This window comes from Conger conger, chromosome 13 (assembly GCF_963514075.1).
Source record: "Conger conger chromosome 13, fConCon1.1, whole genome shotgun sequence".
Lineage (NCBI taxonomy): Eukaryota > Metazoa > Chordata > Actinopteri > Anguilliformes > Congridae > Conger > Conger conger.
Window position 1 is genome coordinate 24,864,113 of NC_083772.1, and position 23,146 is coordinate 24,887,258.

The 23,146-nt window shown below is 41.9% G+C and overlaps 1 protein-coding gene across 5 annotated transcripts in view; it reads left to right on the forward strand.

The window, feature by feature from the left end:
- Window positions 1-3,870: 3,870 nt before the first annotated feature.
- The window catches only part of dync2h1 (dynein cytoplasmic 2 heavy chain 1), a 169,881-nt gene continuing 150,605 nt past the window's right edge, over window positions 3,871-23,146 (forward strand). Inside the window, exons 1-26 of one of the 5 annotated variants that reach the window (XM_061216771.1) lie at window positions 3,871-3,904; window positions 4,679-4,888; window positions 5,062-5,232; window positions 5,536-5,674; window positions 6,101-6,219; window positions 6,300-6,444; window positions 9,035-9,267; window positions 9,372-9,506; window positions 9,734-9,847; window positions 10,373-10,484; window positions 11,551-11,675; window positions 14,680-14,855; window positions 15,167-15,362; window positions 15,476-15,571; window positions 15,994-16,155; window positions 16,595-16,693; window positions 17,012-17,151; window positions 17,682-17,910; window positions 18,776-18,903; window positions 19,485-19,600; window positions 19,808-19,935; window positions 20,970-21,119; window positions 21,248-21,453; window positions 21,583-21,738; window positions 21,819-21,933; window positions 22,387-22,557. In XM_061216771.1, the coding sequence (XP_061072755.1) occupies window positions 4,688-4,888; window positions 5,062-5,232; window positions 5,536-5,674; window positions 6,101-6,219; window positions 6,300-6,444; window positions 9,035-9,267; window positions 9,372-9,506; window positions 9,734-9,847; window positions 10,373-10,484; window positions 11,551-11,675; window positions 14,680-14,855; window positions 15,167-15,362; window positions 15,476-15,571; window positions 15,994-16,155; window positions 16,595-16,693; window positions 17,012-17,151; window positions 17,682-17,910; window positions 18,776-18,903; window positions 19,485-19,600; window positions 19,808-19,935; window positions 20,970-21,119; window positions 21,248-21,453; window positions 21,583-21,738; window positions 21,819-21,933; window positions 22,387-22,557 (3,762 nt within the window). In that variant the 5' untranslated portion in view covers window positions 3,871-3,904; window positions 4,679-4,687. Of the gene's footprint in view, window positions 3,905-4,159; window positions 4,381-4,678; window positions 4,889-5,061; window positions 5,233-5,535; window positions 5,675-6,100; window positions 6,220-6,299; window positions 6,445-9,034; window positions 9,268-9,371; window positions 9,507-9,733; window positions 9,848-10,372; window positions 10,485-11,550; window positions 11,676-14,679; window positions 14,856-15,166; window positions 15,363-15,475; window positions 15,572-15,993; window positions 16,156-16,594; window positions 16,694-17,011; window positions 17,152-17,681; window positions 17,911-18,775; window positions 18,904-19,484; window positions 19,601-19,807; window positions 19,936-20,969; window positions 21,120-21,247; window positions 21,454-21,582; window positions 21,739-21,818; window positions 21,934-22,386; window positions 22,558-23,146 lie in introns of those variants that run through there. The other 4 variants (XM_061216770.1, XM_061216768.1, XM_061216772.1 and 1 more) reach the window with 4 other exon arrangements.

A 23,146-nucleotide genomic window follows, 5' to 3' on the forward strand; every position in this document is an offset into this window, starting at 1 on the left:
AAAACTAAATAATAGTTTGACTCAAGATTTCCAAAATAACATTCAATAAAATGATTTTTTGTGAATAGGCATCTGGGTGCTAAAAACTTCAACAAATGACATAAACATAAAAGATTGTTCACATAAAAGATTGTAATTATTTTAACTAGAATTTACAGAAGGTATTCCAGTATGAAATGTTGACCATACCTTCAAATTATCTCAATAATCTGGAACTGATGCATGTCCTCAAAGTTGAGAAGCGGTCATATGTCCAGATAAGATGAGGTCACATGCCTAGCAGCATAAATGGTTGCATAATCTGATATTAGCTACATGAGAAAGGAGAATAATGCAAATTGATGCTGTGTCTATTACATCATTGAAGGCCATCCCAACACATCCTTAAACCATAGTAGGTTTTGCTTTGTTAATCATAGCTAGAGTTTGTTAAAAACCAAGGATTGAATGGGACGCTGAATGAAGGAACACATATCACAGTTATTATTCAGAAAACTGGTATACTTGAACAGAACTTACATTTAAAATTTTTAAATGTTTTGAATTTTCAAATTAATGTAATGTACTAATATAAGGAAATAAATATTTCCCTCGGGATGAATAAAGTATCTATCTATCTATCTATCTATCTATCTATCTATCTAAATGGTTGCAGACTGGGCACAGGAGAGTTAGGAACACTGGACATAAAGGGAAGGTTCTTCCTCCCGGTTACAGCCTTTCATGTTGTCAACACTGTTTCTCTATGTAAGCATATTTGGCATGTAACTATACAGTATGTAATCTTTATCCAGACTCTATAAAGAGGCCTTGTGGCCTTTGGCAAAAGTATTCTCATATGCTGTGTTCGCATAAAGAAGCTAATGATGACACTGTGATTTGTCACATGTTGTTGATGACTGTTCCTGTTCTTTCAACGATTGAAGACATGGCAAGATCACATGCCCACAGTATTCAGAGATTTTGGAATTTCAGTCAGAGGCCACATGACAATTGGTGCTTGACTCAGTTTTACACGGTTAACCATGAAACATTGCTCAATAACAGAAATGTTAACATTAGCCTGCTGCTATGCCACTGGAGGACTTTCACATTTCAATGCTATTCCACTAGCTTTCAGGAAATTCACAAAAATAAATCATGTTATCATGTTAATCATATAATCTTGAGGCAAACTTTTTTAATGTTAGTTCATTAAAAAATATATTAAGGAGTGCATTGAGTAAACACTCAAAACACTAAATGACAATTGATGGATAGAAGCTTATTTGCAGCACCATTGATAACACTCAAACGTATGTCCCCGCCCAGGGCAATCACGGAGTGCAGGCTTGATCTAAATGATTATGGTAAATTTCATCTTGTGATTTAATTGTGTTAATTCTGAATGAAATATCCACTTCAAGGTATTTATTTATACAAAATTCATATAATTTAAATACTACTAATTTAAATTAACAGTGGTATTGGATTGAAAATATTTGTGATTTGTTGCTGAAGGGAAATGCTGACTGATGCCTGTGATGCATGCTTAATAGAGCCTTTCAGTCAAACGACCTCCATCCATTATGGCAGACAGCCAAGACCAATAGGGTATCTGGGAGAGTTGTGGGATTTCCTGGTTCCTGTGAACAGGGCCCTAGCAGACTGAATGTGTGTAACATGAAGCACTGATATTCTCATCATGATAAACACATTGGCAATTAGAAGGTGGAACTTCTATACTCAGGACAGCTGAAAGTCCCCATATCTGACATTTTGTGTTGCCGCAGTGTAAACATTGGGCAATTAAGAGCCAATTGTATCTTTACTTCCCCCATAACTCTAAGAATTCACTTTGGGATTATTCACCTGAAATCACAATTGCAACATTGGAGACATAGATATAACTTTTCAGTCACATTTCATTTCTTAATGCAGCCTCTAAAAGTACACATTATTTTGACATTTAATAACATTGGGCATGTAGGCTCCTCTGTACGTCATAATTCTTTAAATCCTAGAAACCAAATCTAAGGAGTCACAAGTATCTGTGAGTGGTCCGTGAGACATTACTCACTTATTTACTGCACTTTGTTTCTCTGTTTAGGCTCACTTCCTAGGCAGTCTGGGATCATATGAATGCCCCCTGCCAGTACCCCCTCCTGACTAGTATCCAGCATGATGTGACAGCACAACAGCACAGCAGCACAGTGCAAGGTTCAGATATTAATATGGATCAATAAGCTGATAATGCATTTTACTTGTAAGTTGCTTTTCATAGATTTGTATGATTAGTACACAACAGGCACTGAACAAAAGAATAGAAACACAACAGTGCTTCAACAGGGATGGGTTGTGCCAGGGCCATACTGGTGTAGGGCACAGTTCATAGCATTCCCTAAAGTGGGCCCTAATATCAATTGCTTATTTGAATATTCATCAAGTTAAAGTAATTAATTCATGCAGAGAAGGGAACTTTCACTTGCTCCTGTCCACAGAGCATTAACGGCTTGATACTGATCATGATACTGTCATGATACTGACATTATTCATCTATGAAGTATTATTCTGCTAAATCATTCTGGTATTTAGCAGAAAGCCAGTAAAGAAAGTCTCTCTCAGGTGTCATTCCAGAATAACCCGTTAATGCTTGATTGGGATCAAAAGAATGAGGAGGCCTGAGAAGGCATTGATTTCCACATTCATTAATTGTGATGTATTCCTATGGCAGAACTCCAGATGCACTATGCTCCAAAAGTGTTCAGGTTGTACTGGCCACATGTAGTGGCCCAAAGTCCTATTAATGAACATTGCATTGGTATGTCTATTTTTAAGTCTCAAAAAGAAAATCATAAAATGGCACCTCCATTTCAACACACTCTTTAGAAGGGTGACACAAAGACAACCCTTATAATTTTGCTGTATAATTTTTTTAGTCTACAGTATATTTTGTGGGCAGCCTGTAGCTTAGACACTAGAATCTGACTAGAACCCAGAAGCCCCGGTGTAGCCACCATCCAATCCGCACAGCTGTTGGGCCCTTGAGCAAGGTCCTTAGGGGATTGTCCCTTGTTTAGTCTGATCAACTGTACGTCACTTTGGATAAAAGCTAATTAACAAATTATATTTTTATTTAAAAATAATAATTATAAAAATCATTCTGGAGCCCACTGTATTTGACCTACAGTTTTGTATATTTCTAAAATTACTGAATGCGAAGCTGAATGGATTTAATAAATTGGGAATTCCATGCAAAGGTTACAAATAGAAACATATGTACTTATTTCTTTTAATGATACCCACCCAAAAGTATGCGGTTATTTTAAGGGGAATTCCCCTTGCTGGCAAAAACAGGAAACAACGCCAGTTTAGCAGCTTAGCAAGCAACAGCCATCATAAATCTAACCAATAAAGACCTCTGTCAGAGTACATTCCTCTGAAACAATGTAAACTAAAGGAACACACAGCAGAATAAATATCCCAATGATTCTACACTTTGATCAATGTTTGTGAACAATCCAACACTTTACTTTAAATGCTATTGTTATACAGTATATAACATTTTGTTTATTGCTTACCTAGTATACATTTGGAAAATATATTACATATTCAGCACTGTCAGGAAATGCCGCAACCATCATAAATGTCAGTGAAAGGTCATTTGTAAAATTTTGGTACCCTGGTAGATTAATACTTCCTTTTTTTCTCAGTGGAATGCAATTCTTGAGAAAGAGGAACGTATAAAAAGCTACTGTGAGATGTAATGATACTTAATCCATTAAGAATGATAAAAATGACTTGATATAGTACGTAAAGTCTTTTAGTAAAACTACGTAGATAAAGCACACTAGAAACAATTGTGAATATCAGTGTGGCTACGTTGTTGCAGTGGTAACAACGTCAGCTTCCCTGGAACACAAGAGTATGTAACTTCACTGTCTAGTCATTTAGCAAGCTACAGTATATGTTATCTTGTTGCATGATATTTAAAAAAAAAATTGCGCATGTATGTTGTCTTGCTTGCAGCAGCATAACTAGAGGCAGGCTTTACTGGCCTTTTATTGTGCTGTTGCCCTGCTCATATAATTACGGAAGATACATAGCGTTAGCTCTAGGTACTTCATAGCTAATGGAATTAGGCTAACTCTAGCTAGCTAATATTTGGCAACTATATAAACGATGCATGTTAGCAACGTAGCTAGCTATATTATTTATTCGATTATATTCGCTAAGGAGCTTAACAAGCTAACGTTAGGTAACTAGCCTGGAAACAATCTAGCTAAGTTAGCTGACTGCATACGTGTTTATTGCTTTATTAACGATAGCTAGTTGGCGACTTTGTGTACTGTTCGTTTTATTTAGATTGACTTGCAGCTAGCTAACGTTAGCAAGCACAAAGTAAGTATCAGATACTAGCTATACCTAGCGTGGTTGGCTGGCTAGTTAGCAAGTTAACTGATCTAAGTTAGAACTTGGCAATTATGGCCAAGTTAGCTTGTAGCTAACTATAGTTATAGTGCACTGTATAGCTGGTTAAAAGTTTCTACTTGGGATCTGTGTCAGCTAGCAAGAAGCTAACCTGTAGTTACTCGTTACTCATTTCAGGCGAGCTAGCCACAAGTGTGATACATTTACATTGAGCATTTGTGTCTATATATGTCTAAAATTATTATTTGTGTTTGTCTTGGCATATGAGAAGGGAAAGATGCCTTACAGTGACATGGAAGACGCACGCAAGCACTTCATTCTTACAACAACAGGGAACTATTTTGGCCTGAAGACTTCCTCAGACCCAATCATCTCTTCATTAGCTGATTGCAGAGAACTGAACAACTTTTTAGATGATGGGAATGAATATGTGCTTTCAGTATACCAACCTGGAAGCAAACTGCATATGTCAAACAAGGCAAGACACTTGGAGACTTAGTTGTCAAGCTAACTCGCAGTACAGTATTTTGTGTTGATGCATCCACTACATTTCAGTGCATCACACTCACAGATGTAAGCAAATTAAAGTGAAATTCATGAATGTACTAAATGTTGGTGACTGTGCTGAAGTACTATATTCCTTATTATTAGATTGATTGTGGGGACAGCAAAGACAAGATACTTGTATTTTTCAAACTACGGCCCACTGTGATCACAGAAGACAACCTCCACAGCACTGTGCTGGTCTCCTCCATGCTGGAGTCCCCCGTAAACACACTCTATCAGGCCGTGCGACAAGTGTTTGCGCCAGTACTGCTAAAGGTAATTGTGGCTCACTGATGTATCTTCAGGAGGAGATGAGTGCATTCAGTGATTCCAAGGATTACAGAATCCTGATTGAAAGAAACCAGGTTATAATTCCTGAAGTTTCCTCTCCGAGAATGTCTTGAAGCAATGTAATCCTTTGAAGGCATAGTTTGCTTTCTGTTTTTGTTTTGAAATATTACATTATATTACAAACATTGCACTATAATATTTACCCTAAACTGAAATAATATAAAAAACACAGAAAATTAACTATTTCTTTAAAAAACTTTAATCTGCTTTTTTGTTATTTTTTGTAAGGATGAAAAATGGAGCAAGACTTTTGACCCCAAGCTGCAGAGCTTGCTGAGTGACCTGGAGGTGGGTCTCGGCTCAGTGGTTAGGCGGTCAGACTCAGAAAATTCCGGAAAGAGAAGCTTCAAAGAGGATGATGTCTTGGGTAGGAGCCACCGCACATGCAATAATAAAACATTTCAGTTCATATTTCTGAGATTTGGCAATCTCACTACTTAATGAGCATGGTCTACTACTACAGAAAGGAAGTATGTTATTTCTTCGGATTCTCTATTTGCATTCACTATCAGGCCTAAACACTTGATTTTGAAAGGGTATGTCTTCAGACAGCGATTCATGGTGTGTTTGCTGAAGCGAAAGGCTTCCATGCGACACTCCTGATTGCAGGAGAGTGTGTTAGTTTGGGAAAAATTCTTCATTATGGTGGCAGTGTGCAGAAAAATGACAAAATTACAAAAATAAAGAGCATACCAAAGCATGTAATCACACATTTTTCATGTCTGAATATTCATTGTTTTGTGTTTCTAGTTTGCCACCTGCAGAATGTCTTTGAATGTTTTTTTCCCTGTAGGTATTCTGACTCCTAATGATGAGTTTCAGTACTGGGCAGACCTCTCAAAGCTGGGTGAGAAGACGGGCATTAAAGAGAGGGCAGCCCATTTCTCTCAGTTGTTTCAGCCCATTGAGAAGGTACCAGTTCGCGCTCAGTTCTTCACGCTTTTCAATTTGCCTCTGCTTGTCCATTCATCATTCTTTCTCTGTTTTCAAAGGATTATAGCAGCCTGGACCGTGTGGTTTTAGCTGATGCGATGGAGCTGGTGGACTGCACCAGAGACACCGTGGACGACGTATGGCGACAGAATGACCACGACCCATACCCTGAAGTCCGCATGCGGCGTCTGATGGATGTCATAGGTCTGTGAGTCGATTTGTGCGATTTGTCCCAAATGACCATGAGCCTTTTTAAGGGGCCATCACTTTAAAAGTTATGACATTTTTAAATGGCTATAATTCTACAAGGAAACTGCCAAATCATCTTGGGAGTGCAGATGTGGTCAAGAGGTTCAGCTGTTGTTCAGACCAAATGTCAGAATGGGGAAGTAATGTGATCTAAGTGACTCTGACCGTAGAATGATTGTTGGGTGATTTGAGTTTCTCAGAAACTGCTTATCTCCTGTGATGTTCACGCACAACAGTCTCTAGAGTTTGTAGAGAATGGTGTGAAAAACAAAAAAACATCCAGTGAGCAGCAGTTCTCCAGACAGAAATGCGTTGTTAGTGGGAAAGGTCAGAGGAGAATGGCCTGACTGGTTGAAGCTGACAGGAAGGTGACAGTAAAGCAAATAACAACAGTGATATGCAGAAGAGCATCACACAACCTATCAAACCTCTAAGTGGATAGGCTACAGCAGCAGAAAACTCTCATTCCCCCCCTCTCCCCCCAAGAGACATAATCGTCCCAACTCCATCTGTACAAACTCCAATGCAGTTAGTCAAGCTTATTCCTTTTAACCCCATAAAAGCATGGAAGTGAAGTAAAGAAAAAATGTCCTTAACCATTTATGAGCATATGACTCTCCACAGCATATGACATATGAGCATATGACTCTACAGTAACAGTAGTTATAATAGTTAAGCTGAAGTATTTAGTCAAAGAGAGAAGTTGTCTGTCTCTTCATTCCACCAGCTCGTACAATAGTTACATAACCGGAAGCTGATGTCATCTCAAATCACCAGCATGCACCAGAATTTCTAGTGATTCAACTTTAATTTGTGTGTCATACAGTACTGTGCAAAAGTTTTAGGCAGGTGTGAAGAAATGCTGTAAAGTAAGAATGCTTTCAAAAATAGAAATGTTAATAGTTTATTTTTATCAATTAACAAAATGCAAAGTGAGTGAACAGAAGAAAAATCTAAATGAAATCAATATTTGGTGTGACCACCCTTTGCCTTCAAACCAGCATTAATTATTCTAGGTACACTTGCACAAAGTCAGGGATTTAGTAGGCATATAGTCAGGTGTGTGATTAACCAATTATACCAAACAGGAGCTAATGATCATCAATTTAATATGTAGGTTGAAACACAATCATTAACTGAAACAAAAGCAGCTGTGTAGGGAGCGTTAAAACTGGGTGAGGAACAGCTCTGCTTTCAAGGTGAGATTGCTGTAGACAGTTTAATATCAGAAGTCATACACCATGGCAAGACTGAGAACAGCAACAAGACACAAGGTAGTTATACTGTATCAGCAAGGTCTCCCAGGCAGAAATTTCAAGGCAGCCAGGGGTTTCCAGATGTGCTGTCCAAGCCCTGTTGAAGAAGCACAAAAAAATGGGCAACGTTGAGGACTGTAGACTGTGGTCGGCCAAGGAAACTTAGTCCAGCAGATGAAAGACACATCATGCTTACTTCCCTTCGCAATCGGAAGATGTCCAGCAGTGCCATCAGCTCAGAATTGGCAGAAACCAGTGGGACCCAGGTACACCCATCTACTGTGGTCAGAAGTGGTCTTCATGGAAGAATTGCGGCCAAAAAGCCATACCTCCGACATGGAAACAAGGCCAAACTCAACTATGCACAAAAACACAGCAGGTTCTCTGGACTGATGAGTCAAAATATAGTTGAAATATTTGGCTGAAGCAGAAGGCAGTTCATGGAAGGGCAGGAGAGTGATACAAGAATCAATGTTTGCAGGCAACAGTGAAACATGGTGGACGTTCCTTGCAAGTTTGGGGCTGCATTTCTGTAAATGCATAATTTGGGCAGCAGGACAAAGACCCCAAACACATACAGCTAATGTCATTAAGAACTATCTTCAGCGTAAAGAAGAATCTTGGAATTGATGGTATGGCCCCCACAGAGCCCAGATCTCAACATCATCGAGTCTGTCTGAGATTACATGAAGAGACAGAAGCATTTGAGGCTGCCTAAATCCAAAGAAGAACTGTTGCTAGTTCTCCAAAATGTTTGGACAACCAACCTGCCGAGTTCCTTCAAAAACAAGTATACCTCAAATTATTGATGCTGTTTTAAAGGCAAAGGGTGGTCACACCAAATATTAATTTGATTTAGATTTCTCTTCTGTTCATTCACTTCTTCTGTTCATGCATTTTGTTCATTGATAAGGGCTTAGGTTGTGAGGCACTGGGAAAGGTGGGGGGGTATTAAAACCTTTTTTATTCACATTTCTCTTTAATTCGGCTCGGGCTCTTAAGCTTAAGATGACAGGGAAAACCCTGGGTTTAGGATTTTCCAAAAGTTCTTTTAGACTATTCGATTTTCTCTTCCTTGTTACAGCATATATAAATGTATAAGAGTTTTTGAAACTGCCATAGAAACCAAGAATCGAGACTAGAAATGAAGACACGACAATGTTTTTCATGACAGATGATCTTGAGTGAAGTCTAGCACAAAAACGGTGACATGGAGTGGCCCCCTTGGAAGATTGTGGTTTGTTTCTGAGGAGAGGATTCAGGAGTGTGAGTGGGGCTGTGCATTGCAGGTGGAGCTCTGGGCAGATACGTGCAGAAGAAGCTGAGTTCCTTGAAGCTGTGGGAGGACCCCTTCTTCACAGTCAAGGAGAGCCTGCGATCGGGCATAGCTGTTTGTGAGCGATGGGTGGGCGCCTGTGATCACCTGACAGGGCAGCTGTGGAGGCGCTACGCCCCTCACCCATGGAAAGGTGATAAGTATCAGCCACAGCTGCTACAGAGCCTTGCCTACAGACTGGAGGAGGTTTGTGCCATAAACTACATATCCCAGAATTCCTTTCCGAAATCCAGATTAATGATTGAATATATCAGTATTCACTTCACTCACTTAATGAATTCCTCTTCCAGGTGGTGATGATTCGCACGGTTCACGAGAAACTGCTGCGGCTTCTGCCAGCCGGGAAGGGGCAAGCGCTCTCCCCAGCCCGCGTCTTCCAGCCTTTCGCTGGTCTGAACCCGCTGCAGTACAACCCCTACACCGAGGTCAGACATGTCCCATGTCATTCAGGGTTTAAACCAGTCCTTGTTTTTGACCTTTAGTACATCTTTACATCATTCTGGTTAAGTCTGGCAGAAAGCCCAATGCTTCCTCTTTTTTTCCTAAAGGTCAGAATCACACCAAAAGCTGCGTCAGGCATTTTGTTGATTATGGGATGTGAAACGGGATCCCTATGTTTTCATAGTTTCATATTCCAATTTGAATGTTTCAGCCTCTTTGGAAGGCTGCCGTGTCACAGTTTGAGAAGGCTGTCTCGCCTGCTGAGCTGGAGGCTGCTGGCAAGTTAAAAGTTAGCATTGGAGATGTCCAAGACAACCCACAGCAGGTACGTTTTCACAAAGCCTGGAAGTAGTGTTTCGGTAACCATGATGCTACGCCCCTCACCCATGGAAATCTGATCAGCCTGGCGGTGCCATACACTACATATCCTAGAATCCCCAGAAATGTTGTTGTTGACATATAGTCTACCTGATTTTTGGCGGTGCCTGTCTCGACTATAATATGTAAAAAGTTCTTGTTTAGACAGAGAATCTACTGTCTCCATTATTTCCCACACTATTTAGCATGGCTAGCATAGTGTGCAGAGTATTGGATAATTTATCATTACCTGCATGAAAGCATTTTGAATTCTGGTGCTAAAGATAAATTGCTTTGTTTTTCATCCCACAATGCTTGGATAAGATGTTCTCAGTATTGTGAGATTACAGCTTGCTTTTACACATGCACTATCAAGTTGCCTAGATTCCAGAATATCTTATCAGAGTGTCATTTTTCAAAACACGCATACATTATACTTCACATTTTATGATGTATATACTTGAACTGAATGTGTAATATTTCCTTCTTTCAGCTTCTTCAAGTGTTTCAGAAGTATAAGGAACTAATCAAGAGGCCCAACGTTAGCAAGGATCTGCTTCCTGAAAGGGAGACTTTACAGGCTAAGCTTCTGGACTACATCAAGGGTGAGTCTTATTTGCTTGTATTGATAAGATCAAGGGAATCTCAATGGAAGCTCCATTGGAAAAAACATGAGCGAAAAATGCAGAGACTTGTAAATTAAGATTGTAGATTGGTTCCAGTTCCAGTTTCAGAATATCTTAATTGTTGAAAGAGGCTTTTCCCTTTTCTTTCTCTCTAAATGTGAAATTTCCAGTCATGCTACTGCTGCAATCGCAGCCCCAGCATGTCAGGCTTGTGCTCTCATGTGATGTCACTTTTTTATACTTTGGTTGACAAGTCAGGCTCAGATAGACTGGAGTTGGAGGAAGACGCTTCTTTTGGAGGTCAACAGGCAATTTATGAGCGCCTGATTAAACTGAAGGGGTTTTGCTGGTGCCACGATAAGATCCCCTCAGCGGTTGAGCAAGGCCCTTCAAGGAAAACACCAACATTTTAGGAAATATACCTTTTTTCTGACTTACACAGACTTTCTGCATTCACTGTTAGCATAGCATGAAGACTTGAAGCCTATAGGAGTCAGTAGCTTCCTTCAACCCCGTTAACCCCGCATTGTTCCAGGGGGGATTGTCCCCTGCTTAGTCTCATCAACTGTAAGTCACTTTGGCAGTGGAATGGTTTGGACTTGATACCAGACCGTGGGCCCCTCCATGCACTGTAACTGCACCTTAACAGGCAAATTGTACTTTGTTTTTTTATTTGCCTTTAAATGCTGAGGCCTTTGTTTGTTAACAAGCAAAGCACTATTATACTGCTGGCTTTCTGCATTCAAAGTCGTTTTTTGAAGCAGCTGTTTTTCGAATGCCCCTTCAGAAAAGGGAGACTCTGGAGCCAGAGAGCAAGCAATCAAATAGCTTATTGCTCCCTTGTGTTGGTATGCAAAGGCCACAAACTTTTTATAATGAAAAAGTCAGCGATTTTGAAACTTAAACCAAATGAGAGATGTTGCTAAATTACTATTCTCTGAAGTTCATGCTTTTGCAGTGGAGGCTCCTTTTAAGTTGTCTTGCAGAAATGCCTTTAGCACAGTGAGGTTTGTGCATCTATGTGTTTACACCTTGCTCTTCCCAGGACTCCACACAGACTTTGAGAGCCGTTGTCATGGCGTCCCGGGAGAGAAGTCTGGTCCCCTTGCTGGCAGGAATCTCCCTGAGGTTGTCAACAACATTGTGTGGGTACGACAGCTTGCACTGAAGGTATATGTTCAACTTACTCCGCAGACAATAATGTATTAAATACCTTCTATTAAGAATAAGATCCATTAAATTTATCAAATATATTTTCAATATGAATCATACGGATAAGCTACAACTCTGGAATTAAACGTCACTAATATTTCTGTTTTAATAGTCTCCTCAATAGCTACAATAAAGCAGGTTTTTCTCTTGGCAATAAATTCACAGACGCTGTTCATATTTCCTATGACGCTGTTCATATTTGCTATGACGCTGTTCTGCTTCCCTTTTTGCCCTATAGTGCCCTCAGGGACTGTGTTGTATCTTTCATTTCAGTTTGTCATCAGATGTTCCTTATTGCCTTGCTAGACTGTTGAAGCCTGCTTCCTTTTACTCTGAAAGAGAGCCACCCAAAGTCATTGGCTTGCCAAAAATAGTGTCACACTCTGAATCATGAATTGTCGCTGAAGAAATGTGGAAATGTCTTCCTAGGAAGATGTCTTCTGGGGAATCTGAAACCCTTTTAAACACAATAAAACGCATATATGTTATGGAGATGTCAGCAGGTTTGAGAAGTTGTCTTGCTGTCTGTGCACAAGCATGTATACAGTACAGAAGAGAACAGAGAGTAGTTCAGTGTGCAAGAATTTGAATTATACCACACTAGAAAATCTCAGGCTTCATGAAGACATCAGTAAAACGTTAGATACATAAGTGGGATAAAGTGGGATAAAGTGGGAAGAGCCATTTCAACCACATGAAATTTCCAATTTATTTGATATTGTCTGATGTGAAAGGAGTGTAGTGAGTCTTGTGTGGCCTTATGGCTGCTAACAAAAATAGCCCTGTGTGAGTAGTATTGGCTCATAAGGAGTGAAATGGGTCTTTGTTACTTGTGCCTTGTTTTTAACAAAATTGACTAAAATTCCGAAACAACAGTGCACATTCTCTCTCCTCTTTAAATGCATAGTTCACATGCAGGTGTTTTAGTGTGTTTTTAAATGGCTCAGACAGTTCTATGCACAATGAAGGATATTTCAGCTTTCACAGTGTCTAATGTCTCCAGAGTCTGTACATATGAGCACATTAATGCTTAAGTGCTTTTTCACAATTGTGTACATAAATATCAGTTTTATATCATGGCCGTGCATCTTACCTTGCAGTGGTCCCAGGATGCATGCACCATAGGAAATGGTTTCAGTCACAAATGAGATGTTTTTAAAGATTAATTGGGTTATATACATACAGTGGGGGCAATAATTATTTGATCCCTTGCTGATTTTGTTGGTTTGCCCACTTACAAAGAATGGAACTGTGTAGAATTTTAATCATAGGTACATTTTAACATTGAGAGACAGAATATCACAAAATAATCCACAATAACAACATCATATTAATTTTATTGATTTATTGTGGTATTTTTGCATGAAATAAGTATTTGATCCCCTACCAATCAGCAATAATTATGGCTCCCACAGACCAGTTAGTTTTCCATTAAGAAGCACTCCTAATCTCAACTCATTACCCAAAACACCTGTGTCAACTCGTGTTACATCGTTATGTAGCTGTATAAAAGACACCTGTCCACACAATCAATCAGATTCCAACGTTTCCACCATGGGCAAAAGGAGCTGTCTAAGGACATCAGGGACAAAATTGTAGACCTGCACAAGGCTGGGATGGGCTACAAGAAAATAAGCAAACAGCTTGGTGAGAAGTTAACAACTGTTGGAGCAATTATTAGAAAATGGAAGAAACACAAAGTCACCGCCAATCTCCCTCGGTCTGGGGCTCCACGCAAGATCTGCCCTCGTGGGATATCAATGATCATGAGTAAGGTCAAGGATCAGCCCAGTACTACACAGGAGGAGCTTGTTAATGACCTGAAGGCAGTTGGGACCACAGTCATGAAGAAAACCATCAGTAACACACTACACTGTGAAGGATTAAAATCCTGCTGCGCGCGCAAGGTTCCTCTGCTGAAGAAGGCACATGTACAGGCCCGTCTGAAGTTTGCCAAAGAACACCTGGATGATCCAGAGGAGGCTTGGGAGAAGGTGATGTGGTCAGATGAGACCAAAATAGAGCTATTTGGCATCAACTCGACTCACCGTGTTTGGAGGAAGAGAAATGCTGAGTACAACCCCAAGAACACCATCCCCACTGTGAAGCATGGAGGTGGAAACCTTTGGGGGTGTTTCTCAGCTAACGGGACAGGACGACTTCACCGTATCGAGGGGAGGATGAATGGGGCCATGTACCAGGAAAGTTTGGGCGACAACCTCCTTCCCTCAGTGAGAGCACTGAAAATGGGTCGTGGATGGGTCTTCCAACATGACAATGACCCAAAACATACGGCCAAGGCAACAAAGGAGTGGCTCAAAAAGAAGCATATTAAGGTCCTGGAGTGGCCTAGCCAGTCTCCAGACCTAAATCCCATCGAAAATCTGTGGAGGGAGCTGAAGCTCCAAAATCTTGAAGTGGACAAAAATCCCTCCCAAGATCTGTGCAAACCTGGTGAAAAACTACAACAAATGTCTGACCTCTGTGCTTGCCAACAAAGGTTTCTCCACCAAGTATTAAGTCCTATTGTTCTATGGATCAAATACTTATTTCATGTGAAGATATGATATTAAATTTATAAAATCTATATGATGTTGTTATTGTGGATTATTTTGTGATATTCTGTATCTCAATGTTAAAATGTACCTACGATTAAAATTCTACACAGTTTCATTCTTTGTAAGTGGGCAAACCTACAAAATCAGCAAGGGATCAAATAATTATTGCTCCCACTGTATGTATAATACTGTATACTATTATAAATGATAAATGTACTGTTACTTAGTGTATTTTTCTGCTTTAGACCATCAATGTCCGGATATACCTGCCACTGTGAAGCAGAAACTACTATACATATCTAAAATCAAAGGACATGCACTAAAACATATACTACTAAGACACCAGAAAGTGTTCTTCTTTCTCAATATTTGTCCTTCAAATTGAACTCGCCCCCATGCCGTAGGTGGAGGATTCTATCAAAATGGCGGCAGCTCTTCTGTCGGACCTCTCTGGGCACCGTCCTTTCGTCAAGTTCTCCGACGAACTGCAAGAGCAACTGCGGGCTTACGAGCAGGACCAGTTTGACGACTGGTCACGAGACATCCAATCAGGTCTCTCCGATCCAAAGTCTGGAATCAGGTGATCAGATCATTCTGTTGCCGTTCACCGTACTATCGGTTTGACCAGTCTATCAATCAGTCACTCAGCAGTTCAAGCTATAAATATGTCAAAATATGTAACATACTGTCCTATATTACAAAATATGTAACATACCCTTTAGGTTTACGCTGAGCCCTACACAAGATGTGGCCTTTGTTTTATTATGTGCTCCATACAGTATATTTTGAGTTGTAGTATACTAATGTAGGGTAATATTAGGGTAGTCTATGGCAGCGTCTACTCCAAGCACAGTGAATATTACATTCTGATGGCCTTGGGTGGTCCTCCAGCCTGCAGGCCAGTGGCCGTGTGATGGAGCTGGACCACGTGGATGGGAAGCTGAAGATCCAGTACTCAGACCGGCTGGTAGCCCTGCTGAGAGAGGTCCGTCAGCTCTCCGCCCTGGGGTTCGCCATCCCCGCCAAAGTCCAGCAGGCCGCCAACACGGCAGACAAGTTCTACAGACAGGCCGTCATCCTCAAACAGGCACGCCATGATCCTCTCTGGATTTCTTAAACGCTGAAACATTTTGGAGCTTTTTGTGCTGACTCGTGACGCACCCAGTGTTGTTTTTGAGTGAATGCTGTATTTCCTGGCAGGTGGCTCATTTTTACAACACCATAGATCAGCAGATGATTCCGTCACAGAGGCCCATGATGCTGAACTATGCCTTGGCATTTGAACAAGTGATAAAGGTATTTATTACTGCAGTGAATAATAATGCTTTTCGTCACATCCTGTTCAAAAAGGTTCATTGCATATGTAATGTATTATCTATGAATTACACATTTTTCAACATTTATTCTGAGCTGAAATATGGTGTCATTTTTTGGGAAAGCTAGCTATTGGAATAATTAAATCAGTGTGTGTACTATCAATCATTTTCCGTATTGCACAAAATTATTATGATTAGTCTCTCTTCTTATAATCAATTATAGCATAATCAAGTACAGCAACCAGCTATATAGATCAAGGTCATTTATTTCAAAAGACGTGCAGGTTGCAAACTGGTCAATTAAGGCCATAAATAAGAAACATTGTTTCATCATTATATTTCTGTCTTTTCTTCTGTCTGATCTCAAATACACACCTGCTGTTTTCCTTTGGTGAACAAAAGCAGAATCCACGGTCCCAATCTCGGGAGTCAGGGAAACTGCAGATCACCTGGGACAATCCCAAGGAGCTGGAGGTGTACATCGGCAAGCTGCAGTCCTCCGCCGAGCGCCTCTCCACGGAAAACAGGAAGCTGAGGAAGTGGCACACGGACTTCACCGAGAAGGTACACTTCCTGTCCAGACAGTTTTCCCTGGGCGGTGGAGACCTGAAAATGTTCCTTCTAATTGGACTGGCTGTATGCTGGTTCTGTGTTCAGCAGAGCAGAAGGCTGAAGGGTGTCTGGTTTTATGGTACCTGAGCTCTTAATTAGCCAGAAACAAGGACAGGAAAGGACAGGAATCCTTCTGTTTCTCAAACGCTGGATGTGTAAGTTGTGTAGAACCTGCTGGGTCTTTACCCTCCAGGTCTTGACTGTGAATCTGTAGCAGACACAGCAGTTTAATTAAATGCTGTGAGCACTTGGACAGCATGACTGTTAAGATTTTTTGCGGGCGCCAGATGGGATGTCTTAGATATGATACCTGCGTGGTAGAGCTGTTCTCTCAGCCTGAAGGTGGCTGTCATGTGCCCGGGCACGCTCAGTTCATAAAGGCTCTTCACAGGTGGTGACGCTGATGAACGTCGACCTGCTGCGTCACCAGCAGCGATGGAAGGACGGGTTACAGGAGCTCCGAACGGGATTCGCCGCGCTCGAGTCACAGGTAACACTACCTTCATGGAGCGGGTGAGCAGGGTCTTGCGGTAGGATTATGAAGAGGTCAAAGGAGTGGCAGTTATGGATTGGAGAATTGGAGGCAGGTCTATAGTAACATTAAAGACTTATGCTGGCTCAGGTGGAAATTGATAGTGGACTATATCCGAGCCTCTTTAAACTGACTTTGGTTAGCCGTTTGTTGTGTTGACCAGGGCACAAATGAATGTGTATGAGTGAAGTTGCGTGTGCGTGGGGTGAGCAGTCCTGGTAGCCCTGAGTTACCTTGATGAAGCCTGCAAATGGTAGAAATGTTGTGTCTACTCAGGGTTTCCGGTCGGGAGACATGCGAGCCTGGCGCCAGCACTGGAACCATCAGCTGTACAAAGGCCTGGAGCACCAGTACCAAGTGGGACTGGAGGCCCTCAACAAGAACCTTCCAGAAATCAACGTGGACCTGATTTTCAAGTGAGCTGCTCTTTTCTTAGCATGTCACATTTTTGCATAAAAGCAGTTGCACCACAAAACTAGGCAGGAGTTCACATATATCACATATATAGACAACAGTCCTGTACTCAGTGCTTAGTCGTATGTCATAGTGAATGAGGAACTGACCATTTTATGGGCAGGCTGCATACGCACAGTCTGTTTTACGCATGAAGAAGCAGCCAAACCTGCTTAATACTCTTTGTGTGAATGAATAACTAAATGTAAGCTATGTCATTCACCCAGAAAGGGAACCTGTTGAGTAAATAATGGTAATAATATCAATTGCTGAGGAGTGGAGATTAAAACAACGCCGCAGTCAATTATGCTGCAGTTTGTCACCTCTGGCATTGAGGTTTGAGATAACTGTCAGTTGTAGATAAATAGCATGAGTATTTCATTAAAATCAGCAGGGCAAGGATTACGTTATTGGATCTTAGGTAAGGGTTCTTGCTGTGTGCTCTTGAATGTTCGGTGACGTGAGGAAAGCGAATGTGCTGTGTGTGTCCCAGGCTGGGCAGGCTCCAGTTCAGGCCCCCGTTTGAGGAAGTGAGAGCCAAGTACTTCAGAGAGATGAAACGCTTCATCTCCATCCCCAACCAGTTCAAGGGCGTGAGCGAGCCGGGCGAGGAGCCCATCTTCCCCGTCATGATTGACAGGAACGCCAGCGGCTTCGTCACCATCTTCAGCAAGGCGGAAGACCTCTTCAGCCGGCTCCTGCTCGTGCAGGACAAGTTCAAGGTCCGGTGGATATCCCACCCGGGCTTCCCCCCCCCCGGCTCGAATTCTACTTGTGTTACATCTTCAGGGGTGACCATTAGAAAAAAGGAAATAGAACATCTAGAAGTTTGTTTTTCTGTGATCTATTTGTGGGAAAAGGGAAATATGCTTTTCGCTTTCTGTTTTTGAGCAGCTTACTTACTTGGGGAATCCCTTCATGGTTTTTTCTCGTAATATTTGGGTTGTTCAACATGTCATTTTTAGATTCTACACTGAAACTAATTTAAAAATGGAAAGCCATAGTGGCTTTTTTTGAGGCCGTTGCTTGTTACACCATTTTTTGGCAGGTGCATATATCCACCAAGGAAGAGATTTCCAGAAGTATAAATTGGCATTACTGTAGAGGGCAGCATGAAGGCATTTTGTCATCATGTAGAAATCCACGGAAAGCCCTTTTGTGGTAGTGTAGAGATCCATACAATCTTCAGATGGTAAAGTAGAGATCCAGGCAAAGTCCTTTGATTGGTAATATAGAGATCCTTTGGTTTTAGTGATAAGGCGCACATGTAGTCAGTTACTACTGTAGTAGATATAATTACTGGTGTCATTGGACACTATTCTGACTATGCATTGGAAAACCCCACTCCATAAAATGACACACAGAGATGCATACCATTTAGCCGCATTACATTGCATGCTATTTAGCTGACACTTTTATCCGGCTTACCTGTGCATGTCCCTAACATAAACGTAATGAATACATCAAGTTTGGTCGTCTTTGAGATCAGTGAGAAATTCATTGTAAAAGATGCAGGAAAGATGTACTTGCAGTAGTGAGGTGGGTTGGATGCTCTGATTGTGAAGGTGATCCTCTTCTACCCTACAGGACTGGGTAGTGCTGGGTCAGGTAGATCTGGATGCTCTGGTTGAGAAGCATGTCCACACTGTGCAGGACTGGGAGAGGAACTTCAAGGCCCTGAAAGCCAGGGGGAAGGAGTCGGAGCGCTTACCCAGGTAACTGGACAGTTCTGCGCAATGTCACGTGTCGCAAATGCCTAATTCCACCATAAAACTTCATTTACAGAACATTGCGCCAAAATGAACCTCATTCCTAAACCTCAGGTGGGTGAGGGATTTAGGGGTTAACAATATAGGCACAGTGTGAATACACAACATTTCCTTTAATTGGCATGAAAATAAGTAGAATGGGCTCTACGTGAGGGAAAAATGAGAAATCGCCACCGAGACCTTGTAAACCACGATGGGTTGCTTATTAGCAAGACAGCTTTTCTTTTCATTCTATTTTGATGGCCTCAAGCATTTTTAAACGGTTCCTGAAACAGACTTAAGGTAGAAAATGTCCTCCCCTGTTCCCCCCGGTCCTTGTTGAGTTTGCTAGCGAGGGGGGGTGAGTTATACGAGACCATACAGGGCAGACCTCCTCAGCAAACTGCACCCTGTAGTGTGGCTTCCACCCCCATTGTGTTATTAAACAAATCCACGTCAGCATCGAGCCTTAAAGTAATTGTGCTTTGCCTTTGGCGACCCCGCTTGAGGTGAGCCAGCCTGCCTCAGTTTAAGTGTCTGCTCCCCAGCACGGAGAAGGTGGACTGCATCACTGTCAACTGTGACCCTGTGAAGGCGGCGATTGATGATCTGATCCAGCGGCTGTTTGATTCTCTCCTGCTCTCTTTGAGGAAATCCATCCAGGGTAGGCGACTGTCAGACTGCTGTGATGCGCGCGGGCCGTTTATTAATTCTGTGATTTATGATTATGTAAATGAAGTGCCATAATTGGATTACATTCGCCGTTTGCGAAGGCTGTTTTGCCTTCAGGTTTTTTTGGAAAGAAGGCAGAGGCCGTTCTCCTTGTGTTCTGTCTCTGTGCATTCTGATGGTTCTTTTATTGCCACTTCAGCTCACACGCAGGACATTGACACCTTTGTCACTGGAGCCATGGAGACCCTGTCAACCAGGCCTGAGAGCATCGATGAAATAGGCCAGGCCAACGTGAAGCACGGGGAACTGCAAGAGAGAAAGCCCCACGTAAAGCCTCGCTCTTTCCTGTCGTTTGAAGTGATATGCAGATTATGCAGAAGTAAAGTTTGCAGCTGTGCACAGCTGGAGATAACATTAGCACATCTGAAGGTGTGTGATTGGGCGAGCCGGTGTGTTGGATATGCACTGTGACAGGAGACTTGTAGAGAGGAGGAACAGCGGCGGTCGCCCTAACTGCAGTGCCCACCTGCTGCTCACAACGGGAGAAATAAAATGTTGTTTTAAGATTCGTCCTATTAAGTATGCGAAATCCAAGTCACTTGTCTTAAATGGGCTCTGCACAGTGCTTTGTGGACATTGTGTTGCTCAAAGGCACTTTACTGAATAGAATTGGATTAAAATTTGTATACGAAAGAAAATGGAACCTCTCATCTGAATGGGTTTTTGAACTGACTTGAACACAAATGGCTGCAGAATTGGAGGTGGCACTCGTATTGTGGACTTTAAAGTGTTTTGGTGACAGAATGCTCATTCAAAAACATTTATTTATTTTCAGTAGACAGGGCAGGCAGAGTGGGGTGAGAGCTTTCGGAATTAAGGAGATAATCTCACAGCAGCCAGAAAAAGACTTGCAAATTTACAAATTGAATTAATGGCTAATTTCATTTCCTAGCTAATTTACAAATGGCATAACAGGAATGAGAGCCCAAAGTCCAAATAGTGCTTATTATCCCAGTTGAATAAACATGTCACATTGAGGTGTTTTGTTTCATTATACCAGTGAGATGCCAGAGAAACACTGCACAACTTTCAGTCTAAATTATGTAGTGTGATATCCTTTTGCTATAGAACATTTTAACCCTTTGAGGAGTAGATGTTTTTTTATTATTTTTTTATATTTTCTTCTAAATTCTAAGTTGGTGTTCTAGAACTCTATTACTTTCAGTTACCAGTAGTGATTGCTACATCAGCGATACAGTGTTCAGTTCAGAAAATTGTAATTATAAGATCGTAATACATATTTGTGCTCTAAAATGTGAAAGGGTTAACAACGGGGCCGTGTTGTTGGCCTGTGCCTGCAGATCTTGCCCCTGTTCCAGGAAGCGGAGGATAAAAACAGACTGCTGCGCACGGTGGCGGGTGGGGGCCTGGACTCCATCAGCTCCCTGAGAGCCAAGTGGGACAAGTTTGAGCTCATGATGGAGAGCCATCAGCTCATGATCAAAGAGCAGGTACACACCTTTCAATTATTTCACACCGTGTTCCATTACATGGACCTAAACTTAATAGATTGATTTTAATGGCGATAAATCATCACAAGGTTTTGAACTCTTAACCTGCGACTTGCCGTCATTCGCAGGTGGAGGTGATGAGGTCCAATGCGGAAACCCACATCCAGGCGTACCAGCAGGAGCTGGAGAAGTTCCGTGCTCGCTGGGACCAGCTGAAGCCCAGCAATGATGTGATCGAGTCTGGAGACCGGGAGGCCCTTCAGAAATGCGTCCAGACCATTAAAGAGAAGAAGGCTGAGTTTGACCAGCTGGAGAACACCCGCAAGAAGCTCATGTCCGTGCCACGCTTGCATTTCTGTCCTTACTTTGTGCAATTGCCTTTTGCTGTTACCAAAACAAACTTGATAGTGGCATTTCTGGACAGGCAGAGGTTAACCAAATCCTGGTCCTGTACTTTTCACAGAGAGGACTGTCGCCATTTTGACCTGAGTCTGCCCGACTTCTCCCTGGCCCTGGAAACCATCAGAGACATGGAGGCGCTCTCTGAGATGTGGTCACTGTATGAGGAGTTCCAGGAGGGCTTTGAGGACAAGGCGAAGGAAGACTGGATCACATTCAGGTACTGAAGAACTCCCCTTCTGTTGTCAATGTGCTCTGTCTCGGTTATGACCTGCGATAACCTCCATCTGTCCTTCCCAGGAGCAAAACCCATGTTTTTGAAGAGTTTCTCTTCGCCTGGCACGACAGGCTCAGAAAACTCGAGGAGCACACCACCATGACTGTCAAACTGCAGAAGGAGATAGACAAGTACAAGGTAAAACACGGAGAAAAGTTTTTGGTAGCCATGTTTTTTGGTATTCTATTTAGATGTGAATGGAGTGAAAGCCCACATCAGCGAATGTAAATTGCTATTGTAATGAAGTTTGTTTTACAAGAGGGGACTCTGGAATTGATTCTTTGCTCACATGCAGGAATGTACGCAGAGATGTATTGATATTGCAAATATTGTATTGATCCTTACTTATGCTTTCCTGTTTTTAGGGGAAAACAACCCTTGAACAACAGACAGACGTTTTATCGATATCCAGTTTTATTTGTATAGGGCTATATGCTGGGTGTTCAGTATCATTTTCTTTCTTTGTGGGGTTGCTGTACTTCACTGCTAGGTTGTTCGGAAACTTGGCAGCGGTTATCAACGGGATGGCTCCATCTCTCTCCGTACTCACGTAACCCCTTCCCCACCCCTTGATTGGCGTTTGCGGTGCAGGCGGTGGTTCCGGTGCTGAAGTACGTACGGGGCGAGCACCTCTCGCAGGACCACTGGCTGGACCTCTTCCGTCTGCTGGGCCTGCCGCGGGGCACCACGCTGGAGAAGCTGCTCTTCAGAGACCTGCTGAAGGTCTCCGACGCCATTGTGGACAAGGCCATGGAGCTCAAGGTCAGGTTCAGGTCACTTTGGTCTCCAGACGTGCTGCTTCTGGGTTTCCCCCTTTGGTTACTCATTTATTTATTTCGTGGTTCTGAGCTTCCTGTCCGTTGATCGAGCAGCAGTGTTGTTTTGCCGCTCTCCTATGGTCAGGGATATGTGGAGTTTCAAGTTAAAAAGCCGTGATTTATATATTATATCTCTTGCTAGATTGGTAATGGTGATATTGTGTGGCACACATTTTGACTGGCTTGGGAGTGGGGGGGATTTTACACCATAGTCAAATCTTTCCACACATATTCAGGGTTATTCATAACAGTTGCCAGTAGCCTCTCTGCATCTCAAAGCCCACATGGCTGTTTTTACAGAATTGTAGAAGTAGTGTTTATCTGTTGGCTTCAGCTTCTCATTGCCCAATTCCTTTTGCATTAACATAGATTTTGAGGTATAGGATTCATATGACACACTAGTTTGATTGTTGAATTAAAATCTACATTTTCCACAGTATGCATATTAATATTATCAGATTAATATACAGTACTGTGCGAAAGTCACACCGTAGACTAAAGAACCGTCTAGCCCAACATAAAAATGCAATTAG